The following is a 17,840-nucleotide window of genomic DNA, read 5'->3' as shown; positions in this document are numbered from 1 at the left end:
TATATGTCTATTATTCCTTATCCATTTATCCCTTACTGCACAATCATCGCTAACACGACTGAAGCCGTGATCAAAGGTGCTTTTACAATATCTTTGGCACCAGTATTGGATGATTTTCTATCTTCTAAATTTCCATGTTCAGACATATTCTGCTGATGCGCTCACCATTGCAGCATTTGCATGCCAAAGCTCTGTTCCTTCGACCTGCTGGATGTAGGGTATCCCACCAGCCTTCAACTTCTTGCACCAGGCCCTGGTTGCTGAGCCTTGGTACATAATCATGAGACTCAAACATGTCCTCCAGGAATTGTGCCATGATAGTGCATGAAGTCATGCTTCTCCCTTTAGTCCACACTACTCTATACCCATGTGCAGTGCACGCTTATGTTAGGGGTGGGGGTGAGATGGGGGTGGGGGGGGGGGGGGAGGGAGGTGAAGAGAGAGAAGCAATCAGTTTCTGGGTCCTGTGTACTGCGTTTGTGCATGAGCACCCCAGAATGTCATGATATGAGTCTGATGGTTATAGAACCCTGCTGGACAACTCCCTTGGAGTCACTCATGCCTGTGGGATAGTGCGCTGATGCCACTGTTATGGCTGAAGCACCTTTGGGTGCCAGATTTGTAAACGCGACAGATGGAATGGCAGTTGGTTAGACAGCAAGAATTGGCATGTAGGGCCCTGATATCTGCCCTTAGGTACCCTGCTCATTTCACTTGCTCTACAATGTCATGATCTGCTGTAACTGCAAAGATGCTGATGGATCAATGAATGTTATCTGTGTGATGCTTCTTGCCTGTTTGCAATGGGGGGAATTCAGCATTGAAAGTCTCGATGGAAGACCCTTTAATGGACCATGCCTTACAGCAAATAACCAGTTGGTCAACATTGAAAATGTTTACTCACATGTCAGTGGAATGAGATCTCTGCCCACACATCCTTATAACTCCTTCACAACTTATTTGAATAATTTCCAAGGTTGCAGTTTATCTCAGGTCCGAGTCTTAAAGTTCGCCTCCTAAATCGGTCCAGTCTTTGAAATGTTCTTGGGGTCGGCTGACCCGACTTGAAATGAAAAATGAAAATGGCTTATTGTCACGAGTAGGCTTCAAATTAAGTTACTGTGAAAAGCCCCTAGTCGCCACATTCCGGCGCCTGTCCGGGGAGGCTGGTACGGGAATCGAACCGGGCTGCTGGCCTGCTTGGTCTGCTTTAAAAGCCAGCGATTTAGCCGAGTGAGCTAAACCAGACTTCAGCCCATACCTGCCTCCTGACAATGAAGATCTCTCTGGTACCATTTTTGATGAGGCAGGTGTGCGCAGGCAGGAGTTTTCCTGGTTTCCACAACTGGCGTCAAGGATGAAAATGAAAATAGAATCCATTATACCTGACAATTGGTGCAAAGCATGGGTAAGGAAAAAATATCATGGGCAAGAAACTCTGAGATTTTGGAGATGGTAAACAATAAGGATTTTGGAGGTGATGCAAGCCCAATGTTCGGAACAGTGGAATAGATTGAGAATGATTTAATGATACAGGCCACGTTTTCACCATGTTAGTTTGAATGGAGCAGATGTTGGAAAGCATAGCCAGGCAAACAGGCTTCAGTAATGGACAGTATGTCTCATTAGCCAACTTCTAACAAAACCAGAATGTCATGAAAGTTCAGTCTATTGGTCATGACACAACAGTGGCAACAACCTTGCATGTTTATACATGTAGCTGTCAGGTGGAAATGCAGAATGGGCAATTGTTGATCTGCTGACCAAGCCCTTGGGGCAATGTTTGGCAGTGAGTTCACTGTGTACCAGACTACCAAGTGTTTTTCAAAAGAAGTCATTGACAGTGTCTTGTGGAATCCCTTGGAGATTGCAAGGAGGAGTACAGAGTGCTGATCTTTGCTTGTTCAATGTGGGATAAAGACTGCGATAGCCGGAGGAAATTAAGACGACAAAGGAACACTTAGGTTTGGATAGGGATTGGAGAGCAAGGTACCTGAAGCGGGAGACATAAAAGATGACGTCACTGCAGGGGAGAAGGATCTTGGTACAAAGAGGGAGGAAAGAAGCACCAGATGATATGGCCTTTGACGAGGAACACCAACCAAATAGACATGGAGGGGAATTCAGGTAACAAAGGCATAGCAGAGGAGAGACCTGTGCTGGTCATAACCTCACAATAAGGAGAAAAGAATATACAAGTCCAAATTTAAATTCGGAGGCCCTATGATTGGGTGAAATAGGCTCAGAGACAGAATGGGGTCAACTTAGAGCATTAAAGAGCCATTATGCAGGTTGGAGACCATGTGAGGTGGAATTGGATTGAGGAATCATTTGTGGACCTTGACCCTGGCTTTGATTAGTCAACATTTTCTGCTTCCAGATTTCTTTCTGTTTTCTCTGATACTGTATTTTGTGATCAGATCACTGATTTTCCCAGTTTTTTGTGATTTTCATTTCAGATTTCCAGTGTTTGCAGATCTTTGTTTTGTAATTTGATTTGTTTTCCACACAGGTTATGCTCAGCAATTGGCATATCGCAAACCGGATAGTTCATATGCAGCATTCATGAGTCGACCAGCCAGCACGTGGTATGTTATCGAATTAAATGTTTCCTTTCTCTCTTCTCGTTCTGATAATAGTATTTTCATAGAATTTTCATAGAAGTTACAGTGCAGAAGGAGGCCATTCGGCCCATCGAGTCTGCACTGGCTCTTGGAAAGAGCACCCTACCCAAGGTCAGCACCTCCACCCTATCCCCATAACCCAGTAACCCCACCCAACACTAAGGGCAATTTTAAACACTAAGGGCAATTTAGCATGGCCAATCCACCTAACCTGCACATCTTTGGACTGTGGGAGGAAACCGGAGCACCCGGAGGAAACTCACGCACACACGGGGAGGATGTGCAGACTCCGCACAGACAGTGGCCCAGCCGGGAATCGAACCTGGGACCCTGGAGGTGTGAAGCGTTTGTGCTATCCACAATGCTACCGTGCTGCCCAATAAGCTGACATAGCTTATTGAATCTTGCTTCTGTGAAATGTCTCAGGATGTTTCATCCTGTTTCATGTGTGTGATGAATACAAGAAATTGCCGTATTTTTGCAGTAGAAAAAATAAATTATCATATTTTGTAGTTTGTATTTTTGCAGTAATGTAATTAAAACACATACAGACTGTATGCCTGCTAGAGCTGTGATTAACAGTGAGGTTATCAATGATGTTGCAGAGGAAGTGTTCTGCTGGTAAGCATTAAATGGCATGTTTGCTGACAGCTAGCTATGTATTACAATCTGGACCAGACCCCAAAAGCAGCTAGGATACTGGACCAAAACCACAATATTTAATTTTAATAATATAGAGGGCGCGATTCTCCGCTCCCCCCCCCCCCCCCCCCCCCTCCCGCTCAGAAGAATCACCGCTCGCTGTTTTTCACGGCGACTGCCGATTCACCGACCCGGATGGGCCGAGTGGCCGGCCATTCGTGACCGTTTCACGACGGCGGCAACCACACCTGGTCGCTGCCATCGTGAAATCGCCGTGAGATGGCCGTTTTGGGGCTTGTAGGGGGCCTGGTGGCGAATGAGCACCACGACTGTGCTCGGGAGGGGACAGGCCCCCGATCGGTGCCCACCGATCGTCGGGCCGGCGTCTCAATCGGACGCACTATTTCCCCTCCGCCGCCCCGCAAGATCAAGCCGCCACGTCTTGCGGGGCGGCTGAGGGGAAAGACAGCCACCGCGCATGCGCGGGTTCGTGCTGTCAGCGTCGTGACGTCAGCCGTGCATGCGCGGGTTGGAGCCGGCCAACCTGTGCATGCGCGGCTGACGTCACATAGGCGCCGCCATCGCGTCACTCTCGGCGCGCCGCCTGGCGGCCGAGAGTTACGGAGCGCCGCTCCTAGCCCAGCCGGGAGGGGAGAATAGGGGGCGAGGAGCGGCCTCCGAGGCCGTCATGAAACTCGACCGAGTTCACGACGGCCCTCCCGATTTTTCCCGGGAGCAGAGGATTCCGCCCAGGGGGCGGGATTCTCCGCCCCCCCCCCCCCCCCCCCCCCGCCCCCCCCCGGGCGGGTCGGAGAATCGCCGGGGGGGGGCGGCGTAAATCCTGCCCAGCCGCCCCACAATATTCTCCGGCCCCCCAAAAATACCATTGTTGTGAATCGCGCCGCGCGCTTCGGAGAAGGTTGAGGACCGGCGCGATGTAACGGGCCCCGGGGCCGCCCCAATTCTCCGGGCCGGATGGGCCAAAGTCCCGCCGATGTGACCACGGGTCACGCTGGCATAAATCAAACTATCTATTTCACGGCGTCAACCAGTCGTGATGGGCGTGTGCTGGGGAGGAGAGGGGTGGGGGGAGGGTGTGGAGGGTGTGTGCCGGGGAAGAGAGGGGGGTGGGGGTTGGGGAGGGGATTGGGGGGGGGGGTTTGGGAGGATGCGTGCCGGGGGGGTGGGGGGTTGGGGAGGGTGCATGCCAGGTAGGAGAGGGAGGTGGGGGTTGGGGGGGTTGGGCAGTGTGTGTGCCAGGGAGGGGGGGGGGGGGGGGTGTCTGCCTGGCCATGTGCCAGCTGGCAACAGTCGCGACCAGCCAGCCCATAGCACTTGTCTGAGGTGGAGGGGTGGGGTATGGGAAATGGCGACATGTCGTCTATCCCCCCCACCCCCGACAGGCCGTTGTGTTTGGTCATCACCCAGCCATGTCGGCCACTGTGGCAGGAGCCGCACTTCTACATCTTGCCCTGGGGGAACTGGAGCAGGGGCATGCCAGGGAGGTGCCGGAGGCTGCTGCAGAAGAGCGTGCCGCAGGGAGGTAGGTGGCAGCCGCCCAGGCTTGAGGGCCGCCCTCACGACAGGACGAGGAGGAGGTGGTGGTGCCACGGCGATGGAGACGCCCGATGAGGCCCCATGTGTACCGGCCCTACTCGTCGTACCAGGACCTCACGGACCGGGCATGCAGGAGGAGACTTCGGATGAGCCGAGAAACCGTCGCCCATATCTGCCAACTGATGGCACACCTGGCACCGCGTGGCACTGAGGGAGGACACCCTCTCCCCGTGGCCGTCAAGGTTACAGTGGCCCTGAAGTTCTTGGCCATGAGATGAGATGCACGTCGCCTTGCGGCCACCTGCGGATAACAGGGCCGTGTTCACGAATAGGAAGGGGACCTATTGCATGCCGCAACCTGGCCCATCTAGGCCGGGCCACCCCAGGAAACGGCCGCAACCATCGCATGATGATGCTGCACGTCTGTGCCAGGTACCTGGGCAGTGTACATGACTCATTCGTATTGGCTCAATCCTTCATCCCCACCATGTTCGAGGGATGCTCCCCCCCCCGGCTGAGGGGCTGGTTGCTGGGCGACAGGGGTTACCCGTTGCGGTCGTGGCTGATGACGCCTATATGGAGGCCACAGACTGACGCGGAGAACCGCTACAATGGTGCCCATGCAGCGACCAGGGGTGTGATAGAGAGGGGCTTTGGCCTGCTAAAGATGCACTTTCAGTGCCTGGACCGCTCTGGCGAGGCTCTCCAGTGGCTGTCAGATAGGTTCGGCCACATCGTTGTGGTCTGCTACATTCTGCACAACATAGCCCAGCAGAGGGGCGATGTGCTGCACGCAGAGGAGGGGGAAGGGGAGGAGCAGCAGGACGAGGCACAGACCTCCCCAGATGAGGAGGATGGGGGCAATGTTCAGGACAGACGGGCTGGACATGGACGGGAGAACTAATCTGTGCCCTGCACCCGTGCCAACTTACTCGGTGTCAAATTTTTTGGCCTTACGGGCCCTATGACTACGTCTAGGTGGTTCCCCAAACGGTACAGCGTAACTGGAGGTGGACTCCTATGATTCCTGCCCTGTGACTAGGGACCCCTTTGGCGGCCGTTTCCTGGGGTGGCCCGGCCTAAATGGGCCAGGCTGCGGCTCGGGCGACTGGGATGGTGAGCTGCCAGCCTGTCCTGCCCGTTGCCCACCAGATGCACCTGGGACGGAAGGGGCGGGGTCTGAGGTGTCTCGGTGTTCCGGGACCTCCGCTACAGGGGGACCCAGAACAGGCCTCCGCATCTCCTCCTCCCTCGGGGTGCCCGATGTCCCCCGGGCCTCTGCATGGATTGCGGATGCGAACAGACCGAGCACCCGGCACCCCCCCCCTCCCCCCCGGGCATCTGGCTCTGCCAGTCCTGGAGGCCTGCCCTGGTATCAACAAGGGTCTGCAAGTTTGCAGCCATGGAGCTCAGGGAGTTGGCCATCCCTGTCTGTGTCTGGCGACGCCGGCTAGCACCTGGGCAATGGCGCTGATGCCCTGCAGAGACTGGGCCATTGCCTGCTGAGACTGGGCCACGGTGTTGAGCATCTCTTTGATATGCTGCTAACTCTGGCTCATGGCTGCGTGTGAGAGGGCAGCCATGTACTGAGCCACGAAAGCCCCACACCTTGCATACTGCGACCCATGTCTGACACCGTCGCACCCATTGCCTCCACCGCGGACGCCACCCGTGCGGTGTCAATCTGGGTGGCACGCATGACCGGCACCACTACCTGCTCCTGCACATGGGTGGACTCCTCCACCTTCGTCGGCACATGCCGCAAGCCGGCCGTCATCCCCTTTGGTCGTCCCTTGGTCCGTGCCTGCACAGGTCTATGGGTGGGTGTGGTAACTCAAGGAACCCGGGACCCGTCTGAGCGGCAGTTGGCTAACTGTGCCGGGCTGCCCTCCGTCCGCCTGGCCCCTCGGCTGCTCCTGCCTCCACCTGCTGCACCAGGACGGCTGTGTTGTGCGCACCAGTTAGTGTCCCAGATGCCTCATCGCTAAAGTGCCCAACCGAAGTGAGTGTGTCTGTGATGGTGAAGGGTGTAGGCGATAGCAGTGGTGTAATGGTGTGCTCCTCATCCGACCCAAAGTCCGGGGTCCCCTGGAGTGGTGATTCCTGGCCATCCGTTCCCTGTGTGTGGGTGTCGTATGCTTCAGTGTCCAGGGCATCGGTGTCCTGTGTGTTAGGGTCCTGAGTGTCGGTGTCCTGTGTGTTAGGGTCCTGAGTGTCGGTGTCCTGTGTGTTAGGGTCCTGAGTGTCGGTGTCCTGTGTGTTAGGGTCCTGAGTGTCGGTGTCCTGTGTGTTAGGGTCCTGAGTGTCGGTGTCCTGTGTGTTAGGGTCCTGAGTGTCGGTGTCCTGTGCGTCAACGTCCTGTGCGTCAGTGTCCTGGGCGTCAGTGTCCTGGGTCGGCTGCGAAGGGGGCCTGTTGTTGAGGCTGCCCTCCTCGTCGCTGGGTGTGGCCTGCTGGCGTCGTCGCACTCATACTAGATGTGGGAGGGGTCCGCCTGGTGATCCGGGCCTGTCCCTGGCTCGTGGCCGCCCTAGAATGTTCTGGGGGCGGTGTCCGCCTGATGGGCCGGGTCCGTCGCCCCTTCCCCCATATCCCCCTCACCCCATATCCCCCCTTCCCCCATATCCCCCTTCCTGCTATTCCCATTTCCCCGATATCCCCCTGCCCCCAGATCCCCCCTTCCCCCATATCCTCCTTCCCCCATATCCCCCGATATGCCCCCTTCCCTCATATCTCCCTTTCTGCAGATATGGGGGAAGGGGTTATGGCGGATGGGGGAAGGGGGGATATGAGGTATGGGGGAAAGGGAGGATATAGGGGAAGGGGAGATGTGGGGGAAGGGGGAATATGGGGGAAGGGGGAATATGGGGGAAGGGGGAATATGGGGGAAGGGGGGATATGGGGAAGGGGATATGGAGAAAGGGAGGTTATGGGGGAAAGGGAGATATGGGGGAAGGGAGGATATGGGGGAAGGGAGGATATGGGGGAAAGGGAGATATGGGGGAAGGGAGGATATGGGAAGGGGGATATGGGGGAAAGGGAGCATATGGGGAAAGGGAGCATATGGGGAAAGGGAGATATAGGGGAAGGGAGATGGGGGATATGGGGGAAGGGAGGCTATGGGGATATGGGGGAAGGGGGATATGGGGAAGGAGGATATGGGGGAAGGGGGATATGGGGGAAGGAGAATATGGGGGCTGGTTTCAGCTTACACTTTGAACTGATTGAAAATAAACTGTTCGTCTATCTACAGATATAGCTTTTAAACTGAACTGAAATGCTTGACTTCTGTTCACATCTCCAACTAATATTGCTTTTCTGCAAAGTACCTGATATATTAGCTCCTTCCAGTAACTACATCATCTTACCAAGCTGAAATCTAATTAACTCCACAGGGACTCTCTTTAATTCAAACAACATTCCATTAGCCCGAGCTAATACTTTAATTGTACTTCTGGCTTCAGAACATAGTTGTCTTTAAAACTAAGATTTATTTTAAAACCATGACTGCAGCAGTCACACACACCAACCCAGGCTCTTAACCCTTACAGATCCAAATACCTACAATACAATGGGCTGGATTCTCCATCCAGCCGTGCCACATTTCTGTTTCACCCTGCCGGCGGGATGCCCCATTACGCCGGCTGGTCAATGGGGTTTCCTATTGTGGGGCACCCCCCCCCCCCCCCCATGCCGTCGGGAAACCCCCGCGCTGCTGGCAAAACGGACGTCCCGCCGGCACAGAATCCAGCCCAATATATCTGAAATTCTTACATTCATCACAAATATTGTAACAGTTTGACCCTGGCTGAATAAATCAAGGCACATCATGTAACAAGAGACAAAGGAATGCTGTGTGCTTTGAGTGCAGCTGGTGTAGCTAATGGGAGGGACCAGGTCTGTCTGGAAAAATATATTGCCTCCAGGACTTGAATCTGGGCAGAAGTTTTTCAGCTTAGATCTAATAAAAAAGGTTTCTCCCTCCACGGACTCTGCATTAAGACAAGCAAGTAAAACTTGGTTGTTAACTTTACACATAAGTGGTATTTAAAATGTATGGGTTTGTTTAATTGGAATGTTGAGGCAAGTTTCAGGAAGCAAGTTAAGATGTTGTACCTGTTTACTTTAACGCTATTTCTATGTTGCTACAAATTAAAGTTTGTTTTAATGCGGGTGACATGGTGACACAGTGGTTAGCACTGCTGCCTCATAGCGCCAGGGATCCGGGTTCGATTCTGGCCTTGGATGTCTGTGTGTGTATGGAATTTGTACTTTCTCCCTGTTTCTGCGTAGGTTTCCTCTGGGTGCTCCGGTTTCCTCCGGCAGTCCAAAGATGTGCAGATTAGGTGGATTGGCTATGCTAAATTACTCCAAAGGTTAGGTGCGTTTACTGAGTTACGGGGATAGGGTGGGGGTGGGTGCGTGGACCTAGTTGGGTGCTTTGAGGGTCGGTGCAGACCCGATGGGCCGAATGGCCCCTTTCTGCACTGTAGTGATTCTTAAAGCTGTCTGCTGGTCAGGATTATCACTCCTGTTGGCAGGAACATTTCCTCACAGTTTTACCAAATGCAAATAGTTGAGTTTCAGTCTGGGTTCTAAACCCAAATTGGGGTTCTGGTCTGGATCCATAACAGGTGCCACAAATACAACTTATCATGTTCCTGCTTCTGTTGTCGGGCTAATGAGACTGGTATCAAAAAAAAAAATTATGTACTAGTAGGAGTATAGGATGCACAAAATCCATTAAAATCTCCCATGCAATCTGAAAGAGGATTCTCTTTCGAGGTATGTCTCTTTACTATAGTACAACAACATCTCGTATTTACATAACACCTCTAAGATAATTAAACCTCCCAAGGTGCTTTGCAGGAGTGATTACCAAACAAAATCTGTCACCAAGCAACATAAGGAGATATTAGGACAAGTGATCAATACTTGGTTCAAGAAGTAGGTTTTAAATCTTCAAGGAGATTGATGTAGAGAGGTGAAGGGGTTCAGGGAGAGTTCCATAAAATGTGTGCCAAAACTGATTTCCATAAAGATAAATGATGTAGATCAAATAATGTTTTAGATTTCAATCTGTGCACATTGAATCATTAATTATAGTGATGTTCAAAGGATTAATTGTGTAAAGTTTCTTAGCTTAATTTACTCCATTAGATTAATTTACTCCATAAAATCGTTTCTTGCACAATATTTTTTAAAAAATGAGTTTACATTGCATTTCTTTCCTTGTAGGTTGACTGCTTATGTGGTGAAAGTGTTCGCGATGTCATACAATTTGATCACAATTCAAGCAGATGTTCTCTGTGGTGCTGCAAAGTGGTTGCTTTTAAACAAACAGAAACCTGATGGTCACTTCCAAGAGGACGCTCCTGTAATTCACGGAGAGATGATTGTACGCAAGATGTTTCTTCTTTCTTGTGTTCAGTACAGATGGCTGTAATGAAGAAATAAAACAATTGAATCGTGCAATGTTATAGGACAGAATGAGGCCATTCACTCCATCGTGCCGATGCTAGCTCGTTGACAGAAATATCCAGTTTGCCTCAGCCCCCTGCTGCTCCCCCAGATTTTTGCCCTTAAAAGTGTTCCTCCAGCTCTGTAGTTACTGTTGAACCTCCTTGCACCACTTCTTCACAGAGTGTGTTCCAGTTCACAGCTTGCTGCATTAAATGCAACATTGTCTCTGATTCATATGTGAATTTCTTTAATTGCAACCCTCTTTGATTCTCCCACTGGAACACATTTTTCTTTATTATACACAATCATAGCTCTTCACGATTTTGAACATCTTGATCAAATCTTCCCTTAGCCTTCTCCTTTATCCTTTTTATTTGTTCAAATGCCTCCTTGACCTGATATTTCAGTCACTCCTACAATCTGCTTTCACCCTTCAGTCGTTTCCCTCCTTTGTTCTCCACTGTTATGAATGTTCTTTCAACCATGTGTCACTGTTCGCTGGACCAAACCTCCAAATCCTTCAGTTTTCAAAGTTCTTTACGTAACATTCCTCTTCCCAATCCAAATCCATCTTCACGTTCTTCTCTTTTCTTTGGTGTCCATTCTGTGCCCCTCTACATGGGAAAGCATTCTACTATATTTTTTGAGTTGTTGGGGAAACTTGTTCCTTTCAACATTTCCATAAACTTCTTCAAAATTGAACAACTCAGCTCAATGTTGAGGGTGTAAATTTCCTGATGAGGCTTTTGTTTTTTGTTGTAACCCCAAAGGATATTCCAGGACCGGGACAACATGATTTCCCATGACCTCTAAGGAACATGAACTTCTCTTTTGGGGTGGGGGGGGGGGGGGTTCCTCTCGACAGGCGAGGCCCAGCTCTATAAAAACTCTGGTCGAGGAAGGAGACCCTGAGGGGATGGAGGAGTATTGGAATTGTATTGAAATAAGCATTGTTTGTAATTTCTATTATTGCCTATGCCTTCTGTTTATTGTGGATTTAACAGTTTTAAAATTGTTGTTTAAAAAGTTCACATCTAATTTGTACTTACACAACATTCCTGATGTTCCAAAATTTTCAAATTGTTCCTTCAGATGAATTTGAGGCTTTGAGGTTTTAATTATGATCTGAATTATAGGATATTTCTGCCCCAATTTTTACTTGGGGAGGGTGGTGTTCAGGCCTTTGATTTGTTTTCATAAATCTTTGCCAAGCAATTAAGTCCAGAAATGAAATCAGCAGTTTGATTCCTCCTTCAGGTACCATACCCTAAGACTTCCATTTGTTGGGTCCATAATTACGCCTGGCAAAGTACTACTGTGGTTTGCCATTTACATTATGGCTGACCTGGAAGCTCTCCTGCTCTTAACACCTGCCATCAAGTGAATTTGCAGGTTTCACAGGCTGATAAGCAACCTATGGGTCCAAGTTATGTCAACATCTTCCATGAACATCAAATCCTGAAGTGGGACACTACACTGTGCCACAAACCATCCTCTAGCAGTTATTCATATTTGTTTGAAGTTATAACGTGGGGATGTTCATTAATTAAATGTGTCATCTTTTGATTTGTATGCTGATTGTATCCTTTAGGGAGGAATCCAGGGATCAGAAAGCGACGAATCACTGACTGCATTTGTGCTCATCGCGATGCATGAGGCTAAATATGTTTGTTCACTTTATATAGAGGTAAAGGAGTCTCCTTTTTTTTAGAGTAAGGTGATAAGACAAGAGTATGGATGAGATTTAACTAAATGGGAACAAAGTCGCATAGCAAGCATGTTTCGCCGCCTGTTTCTTGGCGCTCGTAGCTCCGAGAAACGCAAGGCTCTAAAATGCGACTTGCATTTGATTGGGGGCCTAAATGGGGAAAGTGCGGCCGAGGCTGCATATAGCCCTGTTTTGTGCACTGAGAAGCTCCGCTGGCCGGGATGCCTCAGTATCGTGAGGGATCTGGATATCATTTTTAAATTGCGTCCCGATCGCTGGAGCCCCTGATGCAAACCCTGGACACCCCCAACGCAGTATGGGAGGGTCTGCGCCCCCCCCCGAACACACCCGTGCAAATAATGCCAGTTTGGCACCTTAGCAGTACCATCTGGGCTCCTTGGCAGTGCCAGGCTGGTACCCAGGTGGCACTGTCAGGCCGGCAGTGCTAGGGTGCCACCCTGACCACTGGCATGCGCCTAAGGGCCTCTGATCCCCTGGGAGACCCCTCACGAGTGCCGTTCCGTCTGGCTCCCATTTATGAAGGCCAGTATTTAACGACGCTCGCCCAAGGTCTCCGTGGCGAAGTGGATAGATCACAACGATGCGGGTATCTCGAGAAACCTCACATTAAAGTGAGACTAGCTGTCACGCTTTAATATGCCAATTTATTAAAAGGTGTTCCCGCCCACAATGGGCGAGATTCACATCACAACGTTTTGCAAGATCCCTTTAAATCTCACGAGGCGTTGCGAGCCTGGTAGATCCTGGGAGTCGACCATGCTGCGCTGTGGCGTGCTGCTTTTTTTGTACAGTCTGGCTGTTTGATCATCCTCGACAATCCAATATTCTGGTTCACATGATTTTGTTAGTTTCCTTGACGTTATCTCCAATTTTCTCCCATCTCACCTGAAAGGCCTTCGCACTACTATCAATAAGTGCCTATTTGGCACTTATTCAGCATGAAAGTTTGGAAGGCAGGCTACCTGACGAGATGCATCATTGCTAAATATGATCCTGTCTGTTGTCATTTTCACTTGGGTCCCAGACGTCCTGATTCTCTTGCTGTGGCATTGTCACCCACCTCTTTTACAACTTTGTGACCAAAACTCTTTATTATGAAGGGTGCTGGGGTGGATGCTGATGGTTAACGCATGGCGAATGCTGGAAGTTGAAAGATTGGAGACAAGACACAGGGAAGCTAAGTAAGGATGGATTAAGGGAGAGAAATCAGTGGCATGAGGGTGATGGGGTAAGTAAGGAGTTCGAGGTTGGATGTATAGAGGGGTGATCAGAGAATGGAGTGGGATCGGTAGTTGTGGATAGACCATTGATGGAGGTGAAACTGGAAGCTGGCTCATTGGCGATGATCAGGTTGCGAAGAATAGCAGTCCCCGGTAATAACATTTTGATCAGGAGCAGCACTCCTGCAATATCCGGTGATGCAAGACTGTTCAGCATAAGTGGTTTGTACGTCGTTGTTGAAGAGACTTTTAAAATAAGATGTCCTTACTTCGCATGGGCACAGTGCATAATGAAGACATGACCGGTAGATTTATGTTCCACTGCAAAAATGTCATGTTCTGTCAGCCATATTGTATTGAGCAAAGAGAAGCAACAAAACAGGTACACCTGAGTTTACATATTCAAGAAATATTACTGCTGTGAATGTTTTCTCAATACACCAGTTGATAGAATGTCATTCTAAAATCTAATTTATTTATTATTCATTAATTTCAGAATTATGAAATCAGTATCAGAAAAGCAGGTGACTATCTGCAAAATAGGATTGATAATCTGAAGAAAACATATTCTGTGGCAATAACAACCTATGCCCTATCACTATTGAGAATAAACAAACTCGACACCCTGATGAACTTTGCCTCCTGTAAGTCCGCATTTTCTTTGTCCTTAGAATTTTCCTACTGACATTCGTCCATCTCTGCACACCCAGGGACTATCACAGTAAGTGAAATTGTTAGTCCTGTCAAAGGATATCGAATCCTCAACACCTTTGTGACGTTCTTATTTAACAGAAACTAAGGCGGAGACAATGCTGTCTTGAATCTTGAAATCAGAATTCAAGCTAGTTTGAAAATTCCGAATTCACTGCACTGTGAGGCAGTGAACATTTCCATTTATCTAATCAATAATTACAGTTAAGCTGGTGAAGCTGTTTTAGTTCACAGTGCGAAGGAGCTTATAGCAAATTACGTTGTGCCCAGTTTCTGCTTCATTGAGTCAGAGCTGATCAGTGATGAGCATATTTGGCACTACTGCTGAAAAGCAGTGTACACTCCCATCTCCTTCATGTTGGTGCAGTATTGTTTGCTGGGCACCCAGAATGGGATATCTTTTTTTATAAATGTTTTTTTATTGAGTTTTCATATTTTATATATGACAAATTACAAGTTATTAGAGAGAGAAAAAAAAAGGAAAACACAAAAATTTAACATGAATATTTACAGGTAAGCATCTTCATAACAATAATTGTGGCCGCCCCCTTTAGCCAGCATACATATTTTACATTCCCCAATATGGCCGAGGCACATGTTTATAGGCATTTATTTATAGTTTGGTTTTGGGCCTTGGCTTGCCATCAAACCCCCATACCGAGCCCGTAGCCCCCCCTCCCCCCGGCTACCTTCCCCCGATTCCCGTCCATTTTCCCCTGGTTCTTGGCCACCCGACTATTCTTCCTCATGTACGTTGGCCACAAACAGGTCCCGGAACAGTTGCATGAATGGCTCCCACGTTCTGTGGAAGCCGTCGTCCGACCCTCGGATGGCGAATTTGATTTTCTCCATTTGGAGAGATTCCGAGAGGTCGGACAGCCAGTCTGCAGCTCTGGGTGGTGCTGCTGACCGCCAGCCAAACAGGATTCTACGGCGGGCGATCAGGGAGGCAAAGGCAAGGGCGTCCGCCCTCCTCCCCAGGAATAGATCTGGCTGTTCTGAAACCCCGAAGACCGCCACTATCGGGCATGGCTCCACCCTCACCCCCACCACTTTGGACATAGCCTCGAAGAAGGCTGTCCAGTACTCCACAAGTCTGGGGCAAGACCAGAACATGTGGGCGTGGTTGGCCGGGCCTCTTTGGCACCGCTCACATTTGTCCTCCATCTCCGGGAAGAACCTACTCATACGGTTTCTTGTTAAGTGGGCTCTATGTACCACTTTTAGTTGCGTCAGGCTGAGCCTTGCGTACGTGGAGGTGGAGTTGACCCTATGCAGTGCTTCGCTCCAGAGTCCCCACCCTATCTCCATCCCCAGGTCGTCCTCCCATTTCCTTCTTGTTGCGTCCAGTACGGTGTCGTCCCTATCTACCAGTCGGTCATACATGTCACTACAGTTTCCTTTCTCTAGGATACTTGCGTCCAGTAGGTCTTCCAATAGTGTCTGTCGTGGCGGTTGTGGGTACGTCCTTGTCTCCTTTCGTAGGAAGTTTTTGAGCTGCAGGTACCGTAGCTCGTTCCCCCCAGCTAGCTGAAATTTCTCTGTCAGTTCGTCCAGTGTTGCGATCCTGTCGTCCGTGTATAGGTCCCTGACTGTCAGTGTCCCCCCGTCCTGCCTCCACCTTTTGAAGGTGGCGTCGGTCAGTGCTGGTTTGAACCTATGGTTGTTGCAGATGGGAGCCTTGTCCGACATTTTGTACAGGCCAAATTGCTGCCGCAGTTGGTTCCAGGATTGGAGGGTGGCTGTCACCACTGGGTTGGTGGAGTGTTTTTTGGGTGGGGATGGGAGTGCTGCCGTGGCGAGGGCCCGGAGGGAGGTTCCCATGCAGGAGGCCTCCTCCGCACGCACCCACTCGGCTTCTGGCTCCTGGATCCATCCCCTTACTCGCTCGGCTGTTGCCGCCCAGTGGTAGAATTGTAGATTCGGGAGGGCTAGCCCCCCCCTGGATTTTGTTTTTTGTATGACCTTCTTTGGGATCCTAGCATTTTTACCCCCCCATACGAACGCCATGATATGTTTGTCCAGCGCTTTGAAAAAGGCCTTGGGGATGTAGATCGGAATGGATCTAAACAGGAAAAGGAACCTGGGCAGTACGTTCATTTTGATCGTCTGGACTCTCCCCGCGAGGGAGAGCGGGAGTGTGTTCCATCTTTGCAGGTCCTTTTTAACTTCCTCCGTCAGACTGGTGAGGTTCCATTTGTGGATCCCTTTCCAGTCATGGGCTATTTGGATCCCCAGGTAGCGGAATTTATTTCGGGCTTGTTTGAACGACAGCCCCTTTAGTGCTGCCCCCCCCCTTGCGGGTGTACTGGGAAGATCTCACTTTTGCTCATGTTGAGTTTGTAGCCCGAGAAGGCTCCAAACTCTTTCAGGCAGAATGGGATATCTAATAAAAGGTGGTTCTTTAGTCAGTGACTGGGCCTTCACCCATCAGACGAGCTCATGATGGGAAGTGGTAATGGAGACCTGAGGACAAAATGGCGAGTCTCTTGAGAGCCTCACCAGAATGTCAACAACCAGTAGCCTCAGTCTTGATGCTGTTGCAGGTCGAGGAAGCCTGAGCTTGTGTGCAACTTCCCTGCTGATGTGAGAAACCTTCATTGGGAATTGTTAATGATAAGGAATTATGACATTTTGGCAGTTGTGGGTCTAACGAGGACCAGCAACATTTGGTGCTGAGAATGAAGGCAGAATAATTATCCTCGTTATTTTAGAATATTACTTAATAGAAATCTTGGAATGAAATGCTGGAGTACTTCAGTGAAGAAACACTGATACTTTTGTGATTTAAGTATATTGGCTAGAGGAGTGCAGAAGAAAATAATTTTAAAGGGAATATTCAACATTTTATATCCAACAATGTTTTTATTCCTAATTTTTAAAAGCTCCAAAAGCAGGAGGAGCATTGATTTTTCTGGTTCCATTACTTCTTACTCACAGAATAATTCATCAGGAGCATCATTTCTGCTTGAATTCTCATTCCAGACAATCTCCCTGACAACGCACTTGATAATTGCCAATGTGCCTCTCTATCAGAACTAGATGAATTTGCTTCAAAGGATTTTCTTTTTGTAAGAGCATAGCATACAGGACCAATATATTTGAAAGGGGCAGCACATTTGCTATGAATGATCTTCATTTTAACTTACTATTTTTTCAGACACCCATTTAGGGGAATCGTACTGGGCAGATGCTGGAAGTGTCAACTCTTTGTACACAATTGAAGCCACAGGATATGCCCTTCTGGCTCTTGTGCAGTTTGAGAATTTTGACCAAGCTGGTAAAGCAGTTAAATGGCTGGCACAACGAAGCGAATATGGAGGTGGCTTCAGCTCCACACAGGTTGCATTATTCTACTTTACATTTGTATTGAATTCATTTTTAAGAATAAAAACTAACAGTTTAGCAGAGATCTTTAAGAATGGTTGAGGTTTAAGTCTTTCCTTTTTATCGCTGTCAAACAGAATTGACCCTTTCCCAAGAAGGCTTGTACTGGTATACAAGTTGAGCTTGTCTCTCATTTCATAGAAAATACTTTGGAGGTTCATTAGTGAATACTAGTTAAGTGTGATTTAGTGCTTTTTAGCTTATGTCTATTAATGGAGCAGTAGAAGGCCTGGAGAATCTCTGAAAGGGATGAAGGGGCAAATTTTATGCTGTTGTGAAATAGTGGGTGGACATCCCCACACCATGAAGGGATGCTCTTGATCCTCAATGGCGTTCCCTCCTCAGGCTCACTTAATTGGTTTTGTCAAATTTCTTGAGGATCTCTTTAAAAAGAGCATGGTGATTAACTGGTTAATGCAAACGATGGAGGTCTGTTGCAATGCACCATAGCCTGTGGCTTCTGAGCTGTCATAAAAGGAAGCAAAATAATAGCTTGTGCAGTTCATTTG

The 17,840-nt window shown here is 49.2% G+C and overlaps 1 protein-coding gene across 1 annotated transcript in view; it reads left to right on the top strand.

Annotated features, from left to right (window-relative positions):
• LOC119957047 (complement C3-like) overlaps positions 1–17,840 on the top strand; it is a 232,881-nt gene that overhangs the window by 153,250 nt on the left and 61,791 nt on the right. Inside the window, exons 25-29 of the mRNA XM_038784653.1 lie at positions 2,513–2,588; positions 10,060–10,219; positions 11,876–11,971; positions 13,730–13,877; positions 17,105–17,286. Of these exons, the coding sequence (XP_038640581.1) occupies positions 2,513–2,588; positions 10,060–10,219; positions 11,876–11,971; positions 13,730–13,877; positions 17,105–17,286 (662 nt within the window). The remainder of the gene's footprint in view (positions 1–2,512; positions 2,589–10,059; positions 10,220–11,875; positions 11,972–13,729; positions 13,878–17,104; positions 17,287–17,840) is intronic.

Source organism: Scyliorhinus canicula, chromosome 25 (assembly GCF_902713615.1).
Source record: "Scyliorhinus canicula chromosome 25, sScyCan1.1, whole genome shotgun sequence".
NCBI classification, from domain to species: Eukaryota; Metazoa; Chordata; class Chondrichthyes; order Carcharhiniformes; family Scyliorhinidae; genus Scyliorhinus; species Scyliorhinus canicula.
Note: the sequence above shows the minus strand (reverse complement) of the source record. Positions and strands in the feature narration are given on the sequence as shown.